This window comes from Dermacentor variabilis, chromosome 3, assembly GCF_050947875.1.
Source record: "Dermacentor variabilis isolate Ectoservices chromosome 3, ASM5094787v1, whole genome shotgun sequence".
Classification (NCBI taxonomy): Eukaryota; Metazoa; Arthropoda; class Arachnida; order Ixodida; family Ixodidae; genus Dermacentor; species Dermacentor variabilis.
In genome coordinates, this window is record NC_134570.1 from 203649235 (window position 1) to 203669090 (window position 19856).

At 48.9% G+C, this 19856-nt stretch overlaps 1 protein-coding gene across 1 annotated transcript in view; it reads right to left on the reverse strand.

The window, feature by feature from the left end:
* LOC142574994 (arylsulfatase B-like) overlaps positions 1-19856 on the reverse strand; it is a 162639-nt gene that overhangs the window by 16567 nt on the left and 126216 nt on the right. The window contains exon 10 of the mRNA XM_075683970.1: positions 7445-7866. Within this exon, the coding sequence (XP_075540085.1) occupies positions 7445-7866 (422 nt within the window). The remainder of the gene's footprint in view (positions 1-7444; positions 7867-19856) is intronic.

Sequence of the window (19856 nt, forward strand, 5' to 3'; positions counted from 1 at the left end):
GAAAGATTTAGAAGCAATTTTTATGGCTTACCGTTTCAAATGCTTTTAAGTAGTCGATAAAGATGGCATCAAGCTGACCGCGGTTATTTAGTGATGTGGCTATGTCATGTGTGAATTCTAATAACTGCGTTGTTGTAGAAAATCCTGCTCGAAAACCATGCTGCTGTGGAGACAGAAAGTTATTTGCCGATAAATATTGAATGATGTGCTTATGGATGTTGTGCTCGAGAAGTTTGCAACACGTGGGCAGCAACGATATAGGCCTGTAGTTAGTGATTAGCTGTTTGCTGCCAGATTTGAAGACGGGAATAATGTTAGCCTGTTTCCAAACACGAGGAACTGTCGGCATCTCAAGAGATTTGTTAAATATAACTGTCAAGTACCGGGCGTTTCATTCGGAGCATCACTGTAAAAATTTGTTTGGCACTCCGTCAGCTCCAGAACCTTTTGTAGTATCAATTGTTAGTAATAAGTTGAGAAAACCAGTGTAAGTTATAACGAGAGTAGAAAGCTCTGGTAAAGTGTTGTTGACGCAAAAAGGGGGATCGACGCCGTCATCCTGACAAAATACAGATTGAAGTGTTGAAAGTTTCGGAAATAATCACCGGATAAGAGCAAGGGCGATCGTTTATGGTGAATGATGAAGTGCCGCGAGCGGCCGGAAGCACCGTTTCCCAAAACTTTGACGGGTTTTCTTTCAAGAATGTTGATAGCGTGGTGTCGAAATAAAAGTGTCTGGCTTCGTGCATTTTGGTTTTTAGTTCGGACTGAAGCAGGTGCAGTTTTGAGCATTGGTTGCTCCGACTCGCGTTTTTACGTTTGCGGAGCCTCTTGATGCGCCTAAGATGAATAATGTCCCTATTATACCAAGGGTGCCTCGGGTTGCGTTTCACACACTTTTTGCGAACGAACAACGAGATGCATTTCTTAACAATGTTGCAAAACATATCAAACAACTCGTTCACAGTGCAAATGCTGCTACATTGAAAAAAAAAAACCGTGATAGGAGGATGCTAGAATATCAACAATGGAATTGTCATCAGCATAGGAAAAATCATTAACAATCCGAAAATCAGGTCTGTTGCGCTCACAAGTGACATCAACCTTCAGCAGACCTCCCTTGTGATCGGACAGGCCTATGATTTGGCAGTCATATCCGTTTTGCAGTAACTTCTGGTTAAGGAAAATTAGGTCTAGGATCGAGCTTTCACCGGTAACGCCACTAACAATCTGTGTCAGATCTAACAACAAAACCAAGTCAATAAGCGAGTCACAAATCGGCCTGTCGCGACCATACGAAGCCACTGTGCTCCAGTTAATAGATGGGGTATTCAAATCACCAGCAAGGATCAATTTACAGTCGCGAAGCTTGTGTTTTAATATATAATCGCAACAATCTTGAAATATATTTTTTTTTTCAGAATCGGGAGCTTGGAATAAAGCGCCAGCAGCCATCACAAGATCACTTATATATAATTTGCACCATACCGACTCGGTGTTAGAAGACTCGGTAGGACTACAAAATCAATGGCTTTGTGAATAAATAAAGCTACTTCGCCGCCCCTCCCACATAACCTGTCACATCGCAAAACAGAGTAATTAGGAGGCACGAACTCGCCTTCCGTGACGGAGTCGTTTAGCCAGGTCTCAGTGACACAGATCAGAGATGGTTGATGGCACTCAATTAGCCAATTGGAGTGAGCTAGCTTGTTCAATAGGCTGCGTGAATTTATGTTCAAAAGGGTTAGGTTGTATCTATCACAAAGTCACTCTGTGCTGCTAGTGGGTATGTTGCTGGAAGCTTTGATAAGCGGCTTTCTAGTGTCATCCCACGAGTATCGGACGCCGTCTACATCAGGGTGTCAAAGCTCAGTCGAACCTTGTTCGCCTTCTTCCTTAGCTCGACTGAATTATCCCACAAAGCTTTGCGAATCTGGCGCACACAGAAAGAAAAATCCTCACTGATATGAGTATCTGACCCTTTTAATTTAAAAGCATTCCTTAGTATCGAAGTCTTCACTCTGAAATCAAGCAACTTAAGTAAGATAGGTCTTGCGTTTCCATTTTTTTTGTGCAGCGAGCCTGTGACAGCGCTCAACACAGGTGCATTCTACTTTCAATTTCGTGGAAAAAAGCTTCAGCACAGCGGTAAGTAGTTGCTTAGGGGATTCAGCCGATGGCTCAGGCAGTCCATGGATCATTAAGTTGTTCCGACGTGATCGGTTTTCTAAATCGTCATTTCTTTCTGTCCAGTAGTTTGATGGCTTTCCTAAGGTCGTCGACTGTTCCTTCTAAAGTATGCACACGGTGGTCCACGTTAGCGGTGGCCGACGCCCACGCTTCTATCTTCGAGATCCTATCTTCAAATGCACCAATTTTAGCGGCCAGACTTCCTAAGTCTTTGCTTATTCGGGTTTGCCCCTCTAGCAGTTTCGTGAGCATACGTTCAGTTTTTGTGTCTGGGCCAAGGTTTGATTCTACATCACCCAACATAATTAGCAAGATTCTCAAGGAATGTAACAAACAAAAAAAAGGTACACAAAAGGAACTCTGGGTTCGGCAGCAGCAGCAAACAACGATCGTCACTTCTGAAGCAATGTACACGGTGTCTATTGCTTACCTGCAAGATGAAGCAAGCAAAGTTCAGACAGCCGTTCGCCATGCCGCTACCGGACCCACTGAAGAGCAGAAGCCGCGAGTCTGGCTTTATATAGTCCTGTTACCACGTGAGCGTTCCAGCAGTAATCTGCCATCCCCAATTTGACCAGCACCGATGAAGATCGTCGTCGTCGATAATCAGGCTCTCATGTGATACGAAATCACACGTGCCGTTGAAGGTAGAATCCAAGATCAGACGTGCCGGAATGCCACGCAGTCGACAAACGGAAAGAGCATAGTCCTCCGGATAGTGGCGGCCTACGCAAGCAGAGATCTGCAAGATGAAGCAAGCAAAGTTCAGACAGCCGTTCGCCATGCCGCTACCGGACCCAATGAAGAGCAGAAGCCGCGAGTCTGGCTTTATATCGTCCTGTGACCACGTGAGCGTTCCAGCAGTAATCTGCCATCCCCAATTTGACCAGCACCGATGAAGATCGTCGTCGTCGATGATCAGGTTCTCATGCGATACGAAATCACACGTGCTGTTGAAGGTGGAATCCAAGTTCAGACGTGCCGTAATGTTACGCAGTCGACAAACGGAACGAGCATAGTCCTCCGGATAGTGGCGGCCTACGCAGGCAGAGATCTGCGAGATGAAGCAAGCAAAGTTCAGACAGCCGTTCGCCCCCCCCCCCCCATGCCGCTACCGGCCTCACAAAGCACTTCATTAAAAAAAATTAAAGCACTTCAAAGGACTAGGGAGAGCAACGAAGGAGCATACCAAATCTCGTGGTTCCCAGCCCATCTAGATAGCTCAATTAACCCGCTTGGATGTTATCCTAACGAGCAGGCCCACCGTAGAGCGCGCGATTTCACGCACAGCCCGTTCGTGGGTGGCCAGGCTTGGAATGAGGTCAACATCCAGAAAGATCCGTTATGTACTTTCCACGAAATTGTTTCCCTTTATCGACTAGGCAGGAGGACATTTCCACCCCCTGAACCCAAATTGAACAAACCTCAGGCTACCACACTCAGACTCCTGCAAACCCGTTCGTATCCCACTCCTCGATCCCTTAACAAGATAGATCCTGAACACTCACAGTCGCGCCCCAAATGTGGTCATGACTCATGCTCTTTTGACCACATGCTCTGACTGCCCAGACCTTAACGCCTGTCCACCCATCACGAAAGAACAAAGGCAGGAATCTCTCAAGACCAGTAATCTCCACATTCAACTCCAGGCTGTCCAGAGGGCCCACGACATTGCGGCGGGACTTGATCTCCCTATGCCATCGTGGGCGGAGTCACCGACTTGATCTTTGGGAGCCTTCGGTTTTGGCTCCCCAAGATCTCACTCCCTCAGGACTCAAATAAAGTTTTGTCATGTCATATCACCCTTCTGATTTGCCTCTCCAGGTCAGTCAGCATGCATTGTAATTGGTCTCCTGAGTTACTAAGCAAGCCAATATGATCAGCGGATCGCAAGTTACTAAGATATTCTCCATTAACTCTTATCCCCAATTCTTCCCAATCCAGACCTCTGAATACCTCCTGTAAACTCGTTGTGAATAGCATTGGAGAGATCGTATCTCCCTGCCTGACGCCTTTCTTTATTGGGGTTTTGTTGCTTTCTTTATGGAGGACTACGGGGGCTGTGGAGCCGCTGTATATATCTCTCAGTATTTTTACATACGGCTCGTCTACACCTTGATTCCGTAATGCCTCCATGACTGCTGAGGTTTCGATTGAATCAAACGCTCTCTCGTAATCAATGAAAGATATATATAAGGGTTGGTTATATTACGCACATTTCTTTATCACCTGATTGATAGTGTGAATATGGTCTATTGTTGAGTAGCCCTTACGGAATCCTGCCTGGTTTTTTGGTTACAGAAGTCTAAGGTGTTCCTGATTCTATTTGCGATTACCTTAGTAAATACTTTGTAGGCAACGGACAGTAAGCTGATCGGCCTACAATTTTTCAAGTCTTTGGCGTCCCCTTTCTTATGGATTGGGATTATGTTAGCGTTCTTCCAAGATTCCGGTACGCTCGATGTTATGAGGCATTGCGCATACAGGGTGGCCAATTTTTCTAGAACAATCTGCCCACCATCTTTCAACAAATCTGCTGTTACGTGATCCTCCCCAGCTGCCTTGGCCCTTTGCATAGCTCCCAAAGCTTTCTTTACTTCTTCAGGCGTTACTTGTGGGATTTCAAATTCCTCTAGACTATTCTCTCTTCCATTATCGTCGTGGGTGCCACTGTTACTGTATAAATATCTATAGAACTCCTCAGCCACTTGAACTATCTCATACGTATTAGTAATGATATTGCCGGCTTTGTCTCTTAACGCATACATCTGATTCTCTCCTATTCCTAGTTTCTTCGTCACTGCTTTTAGGCTTCCTCCGTTCCTGAGAGCATGTTCAATTCTATCCATGTTATACTTCCTTATGTCAGCTGTCTTACGCTCGCTGATTAACTTGCAAAGTTCTGCCTGCTCTGTTCTAGCTGTAGGGTTAGAGGCTGTCATAGATTGGCGTTTCTTGATCAGATCTTTCGTCTCTTGCGATAGCTTACTGGTATCATGTCTAACGGAGTTACCACCGACTTCCATTACGCACTCCTTAATGATGCCCACAAGATTATCGTTCATTGCTTCAACACTAAGGTCCTCTTCCTGAGTTAAAGCCGAATACCTGTTCTGTAGCTTGATCAGGAATTCCTCTTTTTCCCTCTTACCGCTTACTCATTGATTGGCTTCTTATGTACCAGTTTCTTCCGTTCCCTCCTCAGGTCTAGGCTAATGCGAGTTCTTACCATCCTGTGGTCACTGCAGCGCACTTTGCCAAGCACGTCCACATCTTGTATGTGCCAAGGTTAGCGCAGAGTATGAAGTCTATTTCATTTCTAGTCTCGCCGTTCGGGCTCCTCCACGTCCACTTTCGGCTATCCCGCTTGCGGAAGAAGGTATTCATTACCCGCATATTATTCTGTTCTGCAAACTCTACTAATAATTCTCCATTGCTATTCCTAGAACCTATGCCATATTCGCCCACTGACTTGTCTCCAGCCTGCTTCTTGCCTACCCTGGCATTGAAGTCGCCCATCAGTATAGTGTATTTTGTTTTGACTTTACCCATCGCCGATTTCACGTCTTCATTGAAGCTTCCGACTTCCTGGTCATCATGACTAGATGTAGGGGCGTAGGCCTGTATGACCTTCAATTTGCACCTCTTATTAAGTTTCACAACAAGACCTGCCACCCTCTCGTTAATGCTATGGAATTCCTGTATGTTACCAGCTGTATCCTTATTAATCAGGAATCCGACTCCTAGTACTCGTCTCCCCGCTAAGCTCCGGTAGCGCAGGACGTGTCCACTTTTTAGTACTGTATACGCTTCTTTTGTCCTCCTAACTTCACTGAGACCTATTATATCCCATTTACTGCCCTCTAATTCCTCCAATAGCACTCCTAGACTCGCCTCACTAGATAACGTTCTAGCGTTAAACGTTGCCAGGTTCAGATGCCAATGGCGGCCTGTCCGGTTTTGATTTTTGTATTCATATAGGAGGTTGTGACCAAGTATTGCACCAAGGTGGCCAGTCCTTCTCTGGTGAGGGAGTGCGTTACCAGTTCTGGTCACCGGGATCAGGCCTCACTCCAGGCCTGTTTATGCAATTTTATCAACACGCGGATTTTATTGATCCGGTGGAAAATTGCGCGGCACCGGGATTCGAACAAAAGGGAAAGCAAGCGAGTGGAAATATTTGTTACGAATGAGCGATTGAATTCATTGCACCACACGTCATTTCATGTGTGCTTCGACTTCAAAAATTCATTTCGTCTGCCTATAATACACACGCTCATATTTCAGCCTCCTGGAGTGCACAACGACGTCTTTTCACAGCAACTATGACAGAAGTGTACTCGTGATCCCGCAATACTACCAGTCGCGTGTTTGCGGTATCTATGTCTGCAAAGAAAAATAAAGTATTCTGTGGAGTAGTCAAATACAGATATGTGCCTTCAATGGGTCCAACCATAAGAAACACGCTACATAAGGAGCATTGTAAGGAAATTCAAGCACGAACTATCTGTAATACCGTATTAATGGTCCCACTCCACTAAGGCTGATAGAAGGCCAGAGGTTAACCACACAAGGTTTTGCCTCTGTAGCAAGTCCCTCCTATCCTTTCCCTTCTGTTTTACTTTTTTTGTAAGTGATAGCAAGATTTCTGTGGAGCCCTTCGCGGTACCTACTGTGAAACGACGCTAATTCATTCTTGGCATAACTGTCTTCATCATGTATAAGGAAAACCGAGTCCCAGTTCTTGGGTTTTATGTATTTGTGTTTTACAATGTACATGTGAACTTCCCTACCGTTGATGGTAGAAACAGAAGACTGTTGGATTTGCACGTGCAAAAGTTAAAATGCGCTTATATTGTGTGTTGACTACGCAACTAGGCTGCATCATTCAGCCTGTAGTGAGCGTTACAGAACAAGCCTATTTAAAAACAGTCGAGAAGGGAAGAATAATAATAAACACGTTTGAACAACATACAAGACGAAATGCCACTAATACCCGTTGCTACTGTGACGCGCGGCGAGTCGCACCAGGCAGTCTTTCAAGCGAGTAGCTTTCTATTGCGCGTTCACCCGTTTTCTAGGTATGATTTACACAGCCGGTACAAAAGCGCTCGCGCAACCAAGTTGCGCGGCGGGTTCGTCGTCGAGCGTATATCGAGGGCACACATGGCACGTGCCCACCCTTGTGCCCCACTCGCTCGGCCCTTCTCCGGTCAAGTGTGTGCCACCCAAACCTCCTCGGTTTTGTACTTACTTCTGGTCGTTCTTCGGCCAAGTTGTTCAGCTCGCACGGATCTTGCGCGATGTCGAACAGGTAGCGATTGCCACCCGACGCGAAGTTATCGGCGGCGGCGTCTGCGCACGTGATCGTCGCTTCTCGCCTCCACTGGCTGGCGTGCTCGAAGACGTCCTCCTTCCCGTACAGGCGTCTGAGCACGGCTGCCGCACTTGAATTGCGCATCAGGGGGTCCAGGTCACCGTAGGGGCGGCTCCCTCCTGGTATCTCGAAGTGTTCGTCCATGTCGCCGAAGTCTCCCAGGACCAGCTTCCAGTTCCGGTAGCGTAGCGCCGATTCGCCCGCCTGCCGGTCGATGTTGATCAGGATCTCCGACCGCGGCGAAGCCTCTCCCGTGGTGAGCGCCTGCCACATGTCGAAGCCGTCCAGTGGCGTCAGACGGTCCACGTCACCACCTGTGCGAGGACAAAAGTTGCGAGTGCTATGTGCAAGTCCACTTTATTGCGTCACATCTAAAACCGCGTGTCGAGTCCATGGTGACCTGTAAAAAAGCTATAGCTTCATTTATTTTGTTCATTCACATACACTCACATATCGCTCAAGCGGGCGTTACAGTAGAGGAAATTGACAATCAACCTGCACTGTGCACCATATAGTTGTGCACTATACACCACAAAATGTGCCCCATGCAAAAAGAAAGAGAGAAAAATAAAAGCAGTTTCGCCCGAACAACGAAGCACTCACAGCGGTAGCAAGGTCGGGTTCCGGTTCAAGCCCTCGGAGGGTGTACTAAGTATACACGCGTGCACAAGACGCTGGTGTACGAATATTTCTGATGCCCTTAACAGCTTCAACGCGCCGCGTAGGGCATGTAATGACAGCGAACAGGCGCCACTACACCGCCTGGAAAGAGCGGCGCCAGTGAGATTATGAGCGCTAGCATTGTTTTGCACTTTTGAATGGTCTTAGGGGACTTAACAGAACAGCCATGCGCTGTGAAATAAGTGTTTTATAACTTCATTTTACGCTCTGCTATTCTAAAGAAATGAATAATTCAGCGAAGAAGATAAGACCTGGCACGAGGAACTATCCTGGTTGCATGGCATAGCATCTATTTTCATATACGGCACAGATAAGGAAATAGCATACGCGTGTGTATTTACGAAACGTGACAGCGTTAATTTGCCTGGAGTGTCCATATACTGACTATCACAACAAAAGACTAGAGTGAACACACAGAAAGTTCTGCAACCAGGATTTACCAGTGGAATGAATAAACAATAGCACATAAGATACGAGCCGCACAGCAGCAGTGAGGTTTCGCGAGTCAAACATTGGGATTGCACCGAAAACCATGCTGGCTGTGATAATCGAAACTGCGCGGGTTCCGTCAGGCCGACTACCCTCATCAGATAGTGTCTGCTAGCGACAGAGAGAGAGAGAGAGAGATCTTTTCTCTCTCGCGACTTTTCCATTTAATAGAGAGGCAAGTCTCTCTTAAGTGGAAAAGGCGCGTGAACCGAACTACAAGAATATTAACGGAAGAGAGAACACGTGCACCAACTACTCTAGTGAGCGCTTACCGAACCATGCAAGAAAATATACGGCAATCATATATCGAAGGAACAGTATGCAAGCACCATTGAGGCGCCACCACTAATCACTCCCTCTCTCTCAAAAACCGTTGAAAGTAACCGAGACAGTAGGACTGAAACTCGTTAAATATTTCACGCGGTTAACATTCCCTGTTGTAGCGACCGTCCGTCACTTCGTAGTCCCCGCCATGAAGTCATTGTGCCTTGGCCCGGAAATCCAGTTTGCCTCGCCGTGGGGTCACTGCCCCCTTCTCTTTCTTGGAAGCGAAGTTGCTGCACGACTGGGGTGCCACCACTGCCACTCGGCAAACCTGCTTTTACTTTTGAATAAAGCCAGTCGATTCTCCGTTCTCGACCTGTCAAAACGTGTCTTACTTGCCTCAGCTAGACCGATCTCCCAGCAAGCGGTGACCCAGGACATTTACATATTTTTTTTTGCCGAGCGCTGCCGTGGAAGACGCTGCTCATACTGCTGCTGACAGAGAAGACACCACGATTACGTATCCTGTCATCGCCGCAGAGCTTCAGCTTCCCAGCTTTTGGCCCAAGAATCCCCGACTATGCAAGTAGAGGCCCGTTTTCAACTCCAGCAGATCACTTCAGACAGCAAGGTACCCGCACCTCATCGCCGAGCTACCCTCCGACATCGACGGCGCCATGGACGACTTGCTAGCGGGTATGTTTTCGGCCCCATCATACGGCAGCCCGAAACGCACGGTCCTGCGGCGCCTCGAGCCATCGCAACAGAGTAAGCGCCAACAGCTCCTCTCCGAAGAACTCGGTGGCCAATGACCATCACAACTCCTGCACTGGTTGCGTCAGTCACTGGATGAGCACTCCGCAAACAAGAGCCAGCTTCTAATTTTGCGCGAGCTGTTCTTGCAACGCCTTCCCCACTCCACACGAATGGTACAGGCAAGTTCTCACGAGACGAATCTCGATCGGCTAGCTGCACTCGCTCACCGCATATGCGACTGTTCCTCTGCGTCACAGCTACCTATCGCCGCTGCGAGAGTCTCAGAGCCAGGATACCGACTCTCAAGTCTGGAGGAAGCGGTCGACCTGCTTTCCAGTGCACTGGAGAAGCTGACGACGGGTGGCAACACTGGCTTCCAACTTCGGCTCAACCATTCGCCTTCACAGTCTCGCAGCGCACCTAGCGACTCCCCACGGCAGTTGTAGTGGTACCACCGTCGCTTTCGCGAAGAAGCAAGTCGCTGCACCCTGCCTTGTTCATGGACGGGAAACGCCCCGGACAGTCGTCAACAGTGGCATGCGACATGGGTCCTCGAGCAAGTCTCCTATGCTTCGTAGTCGACCGCATATCACCGGTACCTGGCCCTTCGTCGACAACGGATCCAAGCTGTCTGTCGTTCCCGCCACTGCCGAAAATGGCCAACGCGACAAGTCCACACCCACGCTCCACGCTTTGAACAAGAAACCGGTCAATAACGCTAGACATAGGACTCTGCCGCTTGCACAGATGGTTGTTCGTGATGCCGAGGTTAGCTCTGCCACAATGGGAGCGCACTTCATCAGCCATTTCAACCTAGATGTGAGTGTTCGCGTTCAGTTCCTTAAGGATAACGTCAGATCCCTCGATTTACTTGTCGTGCAGTCCAACCTCGCCTCCTCTGGCAGCTGTACGTTTCGGGTGGTCTAAACGTACGACAAGATACTTGCTGACTGCCCGCAACTCACGAAGCCCCGAAACTATGCGCTGCCAGTCAAACACAAGATGAGGCATTATATCACCACCACCGGCCAACCTGTCGCCGCGCGGCCACTGAGGCTTGCTGGACGGAGGTGGGAAGTCGCCCGCCATGAGTTCGAACGCATGCCTCATATCGGCGTTATTCGTCTATCCTCGAGCAATTGGTCTTCTCCTCTCCATCTGGTTCCATAGTAGGACAATGGCGACTGGCGGCCTTGTGGTGATAACTGAGCTTTGAATACCGCCACTACTCCGGATTAATATCCCCTTCCGCGCATAGAAGACTTCTGCGCCCGTCTCGCAGGAATCAAAATATACAGCAAGATCGGTTTGATGAGCGCGTACCACCAAATTGCTGTCGAGCCCAGCGACACTCCGAAGACAGCAATAACTACTTCATTTGGCCTATTTGAGTTTGTCCGTATGCTTTACGGTGTGAAGGATGCGGCGCAAACTTTTTAAAGGTTCATGGACGAGGTTACGCGCGTAGTCCTGTTCATTTTCGTTGCAAGTTGCACAGACGAAGAGCACAATGAACACCTTCGCCTTCTCTTAGAGCCGGTGAATGAGTGGTCTAAAGCCCCACAAATGCATTTTCGGAGTTTAAATGCTGGATTTTCTCGGCCATAGCATTTCACCCCAAGGGATCAAGCCACTGGAATCACGGGTGCGGGCAATCGAGGAATTCCCCTCTCCAACTTCTTTCCGAAAGTTGCACGAGTTTCTCGGGCTCTTAAATTTTCACAAACGTTTCATACCATCCTGCGCGCAAATTCTTCAGCCGCTTACCGAGCTGCTGCTTCGCGAGTAAAAAAAAAAGAAACACACACCTTCCTTTCGGAGCACGAACACTCCTTCCAGGAAGCCACAACGCCGTTAGCGAGTGCACTGTTGCTGCTTCATCCGTTGCCCGATGCGCCAACTCGCCTACGGTAGACGCATCGACCACGGTAGCGGGTGCAGTACTGCAGCAGCACGATGGCACAGACTGGAGGCCACTGAGCTTTTTCTTAAAGCGCCTGAAAACTACAAAAGCTGGCTGCACCACCTTCGGGAATGAGATGTTGGCCATCTGTTGCGCTGTCAAGCATTTTCGTTTTTTCTTGAAGGCTGTAGCTTTTACATTCTGGCCGACTACAAGGCATTAATCTTTGCTTTCAGGAACAAGAGTTCCTCGTACTCAGAACATGAGCTTCGGCAACTTTGCTTTATCTCAGAATTTTCTACGGAAGTCCGCCATATCTCTGGGACCAAAAATCAGGCTGCTGACGCACTGTAGTGGATCGGCGCTGTGCACGATGGCTCTGTGGATTTTCAAGGTTCGCCTCCGCTCAGCAAAACGACCTCGAGCTGCGTTAATTTCGGGTATAAGGCTCGTCGCTCCAGCTTGCGGAGGTGCCACTTTCCTACACAACAACATTAGTCACGTGCGACAAATCGTAGGCAGCTCCTCGCCCATTCGTGCCCCATCGAGTTCGGCTGCCACTACTCGATACACTGAACGGGACAAACCATCCCAGCATCACAGTGACACAGAGGCTTATCACAGACAGCTTGATCTGGCCACAGATCAACAAAGATGTTCGAAGCAGGGCAAGAAGCTCCCAAGCCTGTCAAGGCCATGAAAGTGACCCGACACACGCGTTGAGTGGTGCAGCCGTTTCGACCACCAGAGAGCGGTTTCGATCACGTGTATTTAGACTTGGTGGGGTCTCTTCCGCCTTGTCAAGGTTTTAGGTACCTCTCCACGCGTGTCGACTGGTACTCGAAGGGACCTGAGGCGACACCTCTACAAGACATCACGGCCGCCACGGTGGCGGAAGGATTTGTTGCTACGTGGGTGTCGCGGTACGGTGGCCCTCTGCGCATAACTACTGACCGAGGCCGACAAATTCAATGCTCGCTTTTTTCTACCCTGGGGAGACTGCTCGGCACGCGCCTTCATAACACCGCGGCTTACCACCCACAGAGCAACGGCATGGTCGAGCGTCTCCACCGACAACTGAAGGCGTCATTAACGGCCAAGCTCGACAGACAGCACTGGGTGGGTACGACTGGGTCTGCGAGCAACTATCAATCATGACTTTGGAGTAAGTGCAGCCGAGATGCTGCATGGGTCAGAAGTCCGCGTTCCAGGCGAGGTTTTCGGAATCCAGCGAGGTATTCCGCCAGCGGAAGTTGTGCGACTTCTGCATATCAGAAGTTTCCCCGAAGACGTCGTCCTCCAGAATGGAGGACGGAGCACTTCCGCGCCCTCATGGCAAGGCGAGTGCCGCGGCGGCAACCCTGTCCGTGGGAAACCACGACATCACCGACTACAGGCTTCCCGATTCATCTGACAGCTCAACAGCGGCAGAGATGGAATCGGACAGTGATTACATGCTAGTCCAATCGCGCCACTTGAGGCGCAAGCTTCGCCGGACATCAGCAGGCAGTGATTCTACTCATAAAAGCAGATGTGACGAACGGGTCTTCTCCGTGGGCTACACCCCAACTACGCAAGGTACGAATATGAATTCGCTGAACAGACAATCGCTGACCAAATACTTCGATCGGATAGCCTCAGGACATGTGAGAGAGATCCGCATTAATGCTCGGAAGAACATTCTGACGGTGGGCGTGAATTCTCAGGCAGTATTGGAGGCCTTGAAATGCATTCAAGTGGTTGGCAACATCCCAGTTCGCTCATTCCTAGCGTTCGGCAAAGATGCCTCCACTGGTGTGATATCAGATGTGGACATTGACATAAAGGATGAAGACCTGCGATCTCTTTTATCGTCGACAGTGCGAATCCTCGACATCCACCGATTCGGCCACTCCCGGTGCATCAAGTTGGTGTTCGAGTCAAACTCTTTGCCAGCATCGGTCAAAGTAGGTTATGTGAGGCACTCAGTGCGTCCATATGTACCACGACCGTTACAGTGTCACAAGTGTTTCAAACTGGGCCACGTGAGTGCTGTGTGTAAGAATCCTACGTCGTGCCGAGGATGTGGTGGTGCTCATCAGGTAGACTCCTGTCAGACTGACGCCATGAAATGTGCAAATTGCTCCGGAGCCCATGAAGCGACATCCAAGGACTGCCCCAAAATGGCAGAGGAGAGGCAAATTCTGAGAAAAATGGTGAGAGAGAACTCCACGCACAAGGAGGCTGCCGATTTCGTCCGCAAGAAAAGGCGCCGGTTGCAGCAAAGACATCGCCGCTCCCAGAGCAAGCCCCAGGGGAAAGAGGCACTTCCTTTGAGTACTTGGATGCAAAACGTGCCACAGAGAGAGGAAGGCTGGCACACACAAGATGCGCCTCCCCCAGTACCTCCGTGCCCGTCAAGGAATGAGGCGTCATCCAACGTGCGTCCAACCTCTTCGGCTATTGAGTGACCTTCGCTACCACTAAGGGCTTCCGGAGGAGATACTCCTTCGGCGCTCCGCAAGTGCCAGGAGGGTAATGAAAGGCTTGGAAATGGAAAGGTGATAGACATGCTTAAACAACTAGTAAACACTATGCATATATTACTCTCCGGATTGGCAACGCCAACTGCACTATCGGTCGTGAAGGCGTTAGATGCTATGGAGCCGCTATTAGCGGCTCTAAAATAAGGGCGTTAATCATGGCTCTCACGATAAAACACTGGACATTGGAACAGAAGATGCATCATTCTGTTATAATGCAATGGAATGCTCGAGGTCTATGCGGCCGCATGTCTGACTTTAGGCAACGAGTCTTCAAATACCGCTTCCCAGTGATCGTGATATGCGAGCCAAATCTCACGTCGGAATTTCGCCTTTCCGGATACGTTAAGCTCTGGTCACGTGAAGATGGACACAAGAGCAAAGTGTTAATGTGTATACGCAATGACATGACGTTTGTGCGGAACACGATTACTCCACATGACAGCAATGAATATGTGAGTGTGACACTAAAACATAAACTACATGTGTTTTCAATCATCGGCGCCTACATACATCTTAGACAAAGACTTGAACTCTCTTATCTATCCACTGTGTTACAAAGTTCCCCAGGCCCTCATGTTGTTATTGGAGACTTCAATGCTCATCATCCTTACTGGGGAAGTGCCGCAATGAACTGCCGGGGTAGAAACTTGATGGACTTCATAGACATTGAAGGTCTGGCTGTCATCAACGATGGATCTCCAACTTACATCCGCGGCACTACCTACGGAAGTTGCTTAGACCTCACTATTGTATCTCAGAGCCTCCTGCCCTTAGTCAACTGGTGCTTGGACATAGAAACGCATGGGAGCGATCATATACCAACATATGTGCAGATGAAGTGGTTTGTGCAATCAACTGCATCTGTTGTAGAGTGCACTGATTGGTCCACATTCTCTACATCTGTCGAAGATTACTGCGGAGACATCACTTCACCATCTGATATAGAAGACATTATTGTATCATCAGTGCAGAAGACAACTAAGTTCATCAGTGCACCTACATCCAGAACGGCGATTGATATTGAATATGAACGGCTCCGAGCAATCCGTCGTAGAGCGGAAAGGAAGGTTAGGCGAACTCAATCGTCATTAGACCTTGTCTTATGTCGACAAGCTCAACGAAAAATACGGTGTCACCTTCAAAAAATGGGAAAACAACGATGGAGGACCTTCTGTTCGTCTCTGGATCCTCGAAAGCCACTTTCTAGGATCTGGCAGATAGTACGAAGCCTTCGTGCCCCTCCTCAGCAGCAACATCCTTTCCGTGCTCTAGCACTTCACCAATCTCTGACGGAAGTGCAGGTTGCCGAAGACTTCTGTAAGAGAGTCACCCGTACCGATGTTTCAGCATGTCCAACATTGGATCGACCCGTGCTACCTCCTAAAGATGATCGTCTTGACCTTCCTTTCACGATGCCGGAATTGGAAGCTGCACTTGCTGCGTCGAGACGATCTTCTGCCCCTGGACCTGACGGTATTTCATATACTGCTCTGTGCCACCTTGGGATGGAAGGTCGGAAAGTCCTGCTGTCATACTATAACGCCACGTGGTCATCCAGTACAGTCCCGAAGCAGTGGAGAACCAGACGTTTGGTGGTCCTCCTAAAGCCAGGAAAATCGCCCTACGATATGTCATCTTACCGGCCAGTAGCTTTAGCTAGCTGTCTCGGTAAGGTGATGGAACGGATGGTGCTCACTAGATTAGAATGGTTCATGGAAAAGAATGAGCTTCATCCTGAAATGATGACCGGATTTAGACGTGGCCGGTCTGCAATAGATGGGGTCATTGATCTCGTGTCCACGATCGAACACGAAAAAAAGCGACACCGACTTGTAGGAGCAGTTTTCTTGGACATAAAAGGAGCTTATGACAATGTACTGCACGAAGCCATTCTTGATGCCCTCAGTAATTTAGGCATCGGTGGCCGTCTCTACATGTGGATTGAAAATTACCTAGATGGTCGTACAGTCTTCATGTCCACGAATGATGGCGAAACGACAAGACACGCTGTGGTCCGTGGAGTGCCTCAAGGAGGAGTTCTCAGCCCGACTCTTTTCAATGTTGCCCTTATTGGTCTTGCGGAAATAATTCCTGATACAGTACGCATCAGTACCTACGCAGACGACATATGCATATGGGCATCCGCAGTCACGCGACCGCAAATTCGTGCCAGGTTGCAGCGAGCTGTTTCCTTAACGTCTCAGTACCTGCAGTGCCAAGGACTGCAACTGGCCCCAGACAAGTGCGCTGCGATAGCGTTCACACGGAAGCTTATGCATTGGTATCCAATTATGATCAATGGAAATGCCATCCCATATGTCACCCACCACAAATACCTAGGCGTTGTCATTGACCGCGGTGTTTCATGGTGGAAACATGTGGCAATGTTAAAGAAAAAATTAACTGGGCTTGCTCAAGTTTTTCGCTTTCTTGCCGGTATGAAGTGGAGTCCATCTGAGCATTCGCTACTCCGGCTGTACCAGGCTCTCTACGTTGGATACATTCGGTATAGTCTGCCAGTTTTGTCAAGTATGAGCCCTTCATGTTTGCGTACGCTGGAAAGTGCCCAGGCACAGAAGCTGAAAACGTTGTCTCGGTGTTCCACGTTGCACCTCAACCCACGGAACAATTGAGGAGGCTCGAGTCACCCCTTTACCTGTCTATCTACGATGCGAACCTCTTCGAGTATTCCTGCGACTGCTTTGCCGTCATGGACGCCATCCCTTATCGACATTACCCGATATACGGCCGGACTCCACTTCATCAAGAGCCGTTAAATGCCAAGAATCTGCGATACCAGCATACTTTGCCCCGGCTGACCTTCCACATATGCTCCCATGGGTATTGTCCAAAATACCGGTACGTCTATCCATTCCCGGAATTTCTAAAAAATCGCGAATACCTACCGTCGGCCTCAGACACTTAACACTTGAATATATGTCGAAAGAATATGGCTCCTCGGTGAGCGTGTATACAGACGGATCGGTCTCGTCGTATGCGTCTGGTGCGTCTTTCGTCGTACCTGCGCATCAAGTCATTCGACGGTTTCGTCTGTATAGCAAGACGACTACAACATCTACGGAACTAGTGGCAATCATAGAGGCCGTTCAGTATATTTCGCGACAGCCTCCTCAAATATGCACAGTCTTCAGTGACGCAAAATCGGCTCTTCAACTACTTAGAGTGGTGCTGAAAGAAAGCGCTTACAGAGTGTTGAGTCTTCAAACTGCCGAGCTCTACACTTTAGCGCAAGAAAACGGCAACCACATCACATTTCAGTGGATTCCCAGTCACTGTGGTATACAGGGCAACGAACTGGCCGACGCCGAAGCGAAGAAAGCACCCGAAGAACGAGAGTCACTGCTTTCAATTCCTTTTTCAAGAGCGGACGCCAACTGTCTCCTCTCCAGTGTCATCCGAAAATTGACAGGAAAGCACTGGGACAATCCGGATAATCGCCACAGACGACTCCAGAGATTCGACCCACCATGACTTTTAGGCTACCACCGAAAATTCAACGAAGCTGTGCCAGTCTTCTGCACACACTAAGGCTGGGGGTAGCGTCTACGCGCGGATACGTGCACCTCATGCGACGCACCGAGTCTCCACACTGTGAGGTGTGCAATGTGACTGAGACTATAGGTCATGTGCTTTGTGACTGCCCTAAGTACGTGGAAGAGCGTGAAAGGTTGGACAACGACCTTACGCGTCTCGACAGCGCACCGTTGTCGGATGATGTTATTTTAGGCCCTTGGCCAGATGCTCAATCGAGTTTGAAGGCCATCCAGGCATTACTGAACTTTTTAAAAGTTACTGGCCTGGATTGCAGACTTTGAGCATGCCAAATCGCTTGCCATATCTTCTATATCTTCCTTCTATCGTCATCGTCACCCATCATGCACCTCTTTCTTCCCTCTTTCTTTCCCTCTTCCTCTTCCCCCTATGCCGAGTAGCTGGCTAGAGGAACATACCTCAGGCCGACCTCTCAGCATTTCGTATCATTAAACTTCTCTCTCTCTCTTCTGGCTCAAACAGCTTCGACCTGCACCTCCACGTATGGCCCACAGGCAGCCTGTGTATAGTTTCCCGATGATTGACACAAACACGCACGGCTTTCTGCGGCGCGAGTGAATCAACGCACCATTGACTTCTTCCTATGAATGCTCCTTTACTGTGATTTCGCGTTCAGAGAAAACCTTGAAGATTGACGTTCGCGACAAGGAGGAGACAGTGTCGAGTGACCGCGTGAAACCAACCTATCTTGAACATTAACTCTTCATTCCTTCCGCTATTCACACCTAAGCCTCCGGCATTCTAGGGGTCAGAGAGGGGGGGAGCCCGTCACTTTGTTGTCCCCGCCAATTGGGGTCGTGCCTCACTTCGGAAATCCTCATCGTAAGGGTCGTTTCCCTCTGCTCTTTCATGAAACCGAAGTGGCCGCCTCACTTGGGCGCCACTACTGCCACTCGGCAAATATCTGCTTTTACTTTTGAATAAAGCCAGACAACTCTCCGTTCTCAAGCTGTCAAAACCTGTATTTCTTGCTTCCGCGAAACCGAGCTCCCAACACTGTCATTCAGCACTTCCCATGACGGACAAGTTACTCGCTCATGGATCTGATAGCATTTGTACGATGCGCGATTTCCCTTTCCATACAAGAAGCCTCGTTCAGAGTCACAGGAATGAAGTTCAGGCAAATCTTTCATTCCCATAATATCTCAAGTGTCAGAGTAGATTCCCGTGGAAATACTGGACGAGGCTTCCAAGCGCTGGCTTCGGCATAAGGCGCCTGCGGTGAACAGCTACGCCATCACTGTTTAATTGGGAGCACATGTGAACTAGCTTCGTTCAACGTGAAGTGGCGGGCTTATGCGTGCTATGCGTTGAAATTTCTCACTTTTGCGTGCTGCGCGAGCCACTTTGTGACTCAGTCTTCTGGAAATTTAATTACAGCGCGACATAGTAACCACACTATTCTACAAGTTGGTGGTTTCGCCATCAGGGTAGCAAGATAGGGTAAACGGCGATATTACGGCGGTAAACGTGGTTTCGCTGCGATGTTATATCGCAGGCGCGATACGCTCTAACTGACCTTCTAGAGCCTGTGGCAAGAAAGTTCAACTCAACGTAGAAGAGCGAGCGAGCGAGATAACTTTATTTAGAATCCGGCGATCGGGAGGCCACGGCCTGGGGTCACCTAGATGGCCTCTGGGAGCTGAGTTCTCATCTGAGCAGCACGGCCGACCACCGCCCCCATAGATTATCGGGGGAGACTGCCATTTTATCTTGATATATTTTACATCCCTCCAACATGTGTTGAAGGGTGCCTCTAGCAAGCTTGCATAGCTTGCATATATCACTCTTGTATGTATCGGGGTAGAAAGCTTTTAGTTGCATGGGACTCGTATAAGTTGTAATCCCCTCCAAGTAACGGACTCAGCTCTGTTCAGTTTAGTGTGAGGGGGTGGTAATACTCGCCTCAAATTTTATTAGAGTTCGCTAATATCACTAAATCTTGTTAATATATCTTTTTCCCTCCAGATATCCTCCTTCGCGTTCTCCTGACCAATAGAAGTAACTCTTTGCTCAGCTCGGCGCGCAAGACCTCGAGCTTCGCAGTGTGCTACCTCATTGAGGTTGATTGCATGAATGCCTGGAGTCGTATGCGCTG